A 3,489-nucleotide genomic window follows, 5' to 3' on the forward strand; every position below is an offset into this window, starting at 1 on the left:
AAACTGAGACAAGAGATGCAGGAGGAGAGATGACAGATGGACACCCATCTAGAAGACACACCCATTAGGGCTTCCTACAGAGGCCCACGGGTTCTGGGCTACAGGTAGAGAGTTCCATGTCCAGGAGAGGACAGAAGCCCTGGCAAGGCCAAAGAGGGACTGTGCGGTTGCGCCTGTTCCCTCCCACCCCCAGGTTCACGCTTCACTTCTTGTGAGGTCCCAGGCAACACCACCTGTCTTTTACACCACACCTCCACATTTAAACACCGTTAAAGTTCCTGTCTGGCTCAGTGGGAGGTGGGACCTAGGAGTCCCTGCCTTGGGCTTTGGGGTTCCGGCTTCTTGGCGGCTAGCTAGCGCCCCGAGAGAGGTGGAACTGTGAAATTGGGCAACCGGGACTTCCCAGACGCCAGGTTTGGAAAGGCTGGGGCCAGGAGGAGAGGGCTGCCCTCAGAGCGGGAGCCGCAGAGTGTCGTGATCCTCCAATCCTGCAGAGTGCTCCCAAGCAGAGGTGACCTCCAGCAAGGGGAGTCCCTGGACCCTAGGCCTGTAGGGCGAATCCACGAGTTTTCCTGTGATCGCCCGGGAGGGTGCAAGCAAGGCTGGAGGCGGGCGCTCAGGGCGCGGCCAGTGGCTCCTGGGGGGCGCACCGGCGGGGCTGGCTGGCCTTTGGCTGCTGTTTCTGCAGACTGCCAGGCGAATGGCGGGACGGAGGGCTGTGGCCGTGATCGGGCCCGGGGCGCTGCTGGTTCTGCGCGCTCTGCTGGCCGCCGCACACCCGCAGTGCTTGGACTTCAGGCCGCCCTTCCGGCCGCCGCAGCCGCTGAGCTTCTGCGCGCAGTACTCCGCCTTTGGCTGCTGCACCGCAGAGCAGGACGCGGCGCTGGCCCGGCGCTTCCGGGCCCTGGAGACCCGCATGGATGCCGGAATGTTTTCGACGTGTGCCGGCTACGCGCTAGACCTGTTGTGCCAGGTGAGCGGGCACGCGGGCGGCGGGGACACGTGGGGTCGCAGGCGGGGGTTGGGGCGGAGCGGGAATGGCATCCCCAGAAGGGCGATACTCAGGGGTGGGTCGCAGACTTGAAGGGGGATGGCAACCCTACAGGCATGAGACTTAGGAATGGATCCTGAACTTTGGAGGTGATGGCAGCCTCAGGGACGAGGGTTAGGAGCAGGTACCGGACTTTGGAGCTTGGAGGGTCCAAGAGGGAGTGACTTGGCATCAGGCGGGAAGACCTGGCATCCAAGGCTAGCTAGCTCTTGTCATTCATTTGCTTTGCAAAGATGTTGGACCTTTGTTTGTTTGTTTGTTTTGTCTTTGTTTTTTGTTTTTTTTTTCGAGACAGGGTTTCTCCGTGTTGTCCTGGCTGTCCTGGAACTCAGTCTGTAGAGCAGGCTGGCCTCGAATTCAGAAATCCGCCTGCCTCTGTCTCCCAAGTGCAGGGAAACGGAGGCGACACCACTGCCCGGCTGATGTTGGGCCTTTTAGGAGCCTCAGTTCCTCTTAGAGACTCAAGACTCCTATTCTCTGAGACACCCTGGAAGCTCCCCCCACCCCCCCGCCCCAGTGCCCCACTGTAGAGTCCTATCTCTGTCAGGTACAAGGATGAAGTCTTTGCTAAGTCGAGTAAGGCAGGATGGGAAAGAGATATAGCCAAATCCGGGGCATGACTTTGTCAGCAGTCTGGGGACTGCTGATCCCGATGAGGAGGACTCTGCCACAGTCAGACCGAAAGGAGTAGTCTGAGAGGCCCATTCCTCAGGGCCAGGGTGCTGAAAGCACCCACCTTTCTTTTCTGCTACTGGCCTCCTCACCTGTTAGTCTCTCCCCAGACTCCATTACCCTCATCTCTCCTCCAATAGTGAAGCCCTTACTTTGATCCACGCTGAACTATCGCTTCCCTTATGTCAATGCGGAGTATCCTGCCTGACTGATCTGATTGCAGGAATGCCAGCCAGCCAGGGAAACCCCAAGGCGGGCCCAACCCAGGACTGTAAGGAGAAGGATTCCCGAGTAGAAAGCGCCCTCCAACCCCAGCCAGACAGTACGAAATTCCGGTCCCAGCCAGCAGGGGGCAACCTGGAGAGGAAGACTAAAAGGGCAGACTTGGGGTGGACATAGTACATCTTCTCGTGACTGAGAACTTGAGAGGTTCACGGCTGTCTTTCAATTACATTATCTTTAAAACAGGATCAGATGTCTGCCCCTCACCCCATGCCACAGAGATTAAACGGCACAGGCAGAGCGGTACATTTGGGGTTTGTAGGTAAATTCCTCTAGTGTTTACTTGCTGGGCTAGAGAGAAAGCAGGGATCAAGAACTGCTTCAGTGGCAGGTCAAAAGACCTGGCCCACACTCAATGCCCTTGTGAGAAAAGGTCAGGGAGGTAAGGAGATGGTGGAGGGGAGACCTCAGTCCTCTAGGGTGTCCTGTTCATCTTGTCATGGGTTCTACTAAGCCAAACCCCACACTTGGTGGATCCCAAGAGAGCCAGAGGGTGTGGTGAACCACTCACCTCTCTCCCCATCCTGGAAGTCCACCCAGACATGCCCATTGCTATCCCCGCAGCACCCAGAGCAACAGAAGAATTCCTACACCAGCGCGATGTTTATGTCTAGGGTACTCACCGTTTGTTGGGCCCAGCATGGCAAAGGAGATGGATAGGATAGGGAGGAGGGAGGAGCCAATCCTGAGGCTGTTTGCTGGCAGAAGGCTCCCCTTTTTCCTTGGGAAACTGCCCAAAATGGCCTGGCCTGAGAAGTCTGTGGTAGAGTGTCTACTCATACCTCCTGTGAGGCGTCTCTGGGGGTGACCTCATGTCTGGTCTGAGCTTGCATCAAGCAGTCTGCCAAGGCTGTGGTGTGGTCTCCCTGGGGGGGGGGTCCCGGGAGAGTGTGGGAGCGCCATTGTCACTGCCACCAATCGCAAGGAGCCTTACCTACAGGTTTCTGTCAGTGATCATTCAAGACGCACAGCCGTCTTGTGGAGACAGGAGGCTCTCCTGAGGCTCTGCCCTCCTCTGGGAAAGTGTGTCAGGCAATGGTGTCTGTCACATGGCAAGCTCAGTATGACTGGTGTGTGACTCACACGTGGCGAACTTCTCTTCAGCTGGATGTATGAGGTCATCTGAATGGTAACCCGTGAAGGCGCTCAACGGGCTCACGCACGCACGCACGCACGCAGCAGACATGTCCCCAGGGCCGGAGAGGAGTTGGTTCTGTGCTGCTGGACCCAGAGGCAGTTGCAAGTCACAGACATAGCCTCAAAAGCCTCTTCATTCATTTCAGGAGACAGACAGACAGACATGCAACCAAGAGACTATCCCTAGGTTCCATGGCAAGTAGCAAAAAGCCCTCAAAAGGGCTGGGCGTGGTGGCGCACGCCTTTAATCCCGGCACTCGGGAGGCAGAGGCAGGCGGATTTCTGAGTTCGAGGCCAGCCTGGTCTACAGAGTGAGTTCCAGGACAACCAGAGAAACCCTGTCTCGA

General features: G+C 57.4%; 1 protein-coding gene across 1 annotated transcript in view; it reads left to right on the top strand.

The window, feature by feature from the left end:
• The first annotated feature begins 500 nt into the window (after nucleotides 1-500).
• The window catches only part of Hhipl1 (HHIP like 1), a 22,325-nt gene continuing 19,336 nt past the window's right edge, over nucleotides 501-3,489 (top strand). The window contains exon 1 of the mRNA XM_021202434.2: nucleotides 501-973. Coding sequence (XP_021058093.1) covers nucleotides 701-973 — 273 coding nt within the window. The 5' untranslated portion in view covers nucleotides 501-700. The remainder of the gene's footprint in view (nucleotides 974-3,489) is intronic.

The sequence above is a fragment of the Mus pahari genome, chromosome 7 (genome assembly GCF_900095145.1).
Source record: "Mus pahari chromosome 7, PAHARI_EIJ_v1.1, whole genome shotgun sequence".
In the NCBI taxonomy this organism is placed as follows: domain Eukaryota; kingdom Metazoa; phylum Chordata; class Mammalia; order Rodentia; family Muridae; genus Mus; species Mus pahari.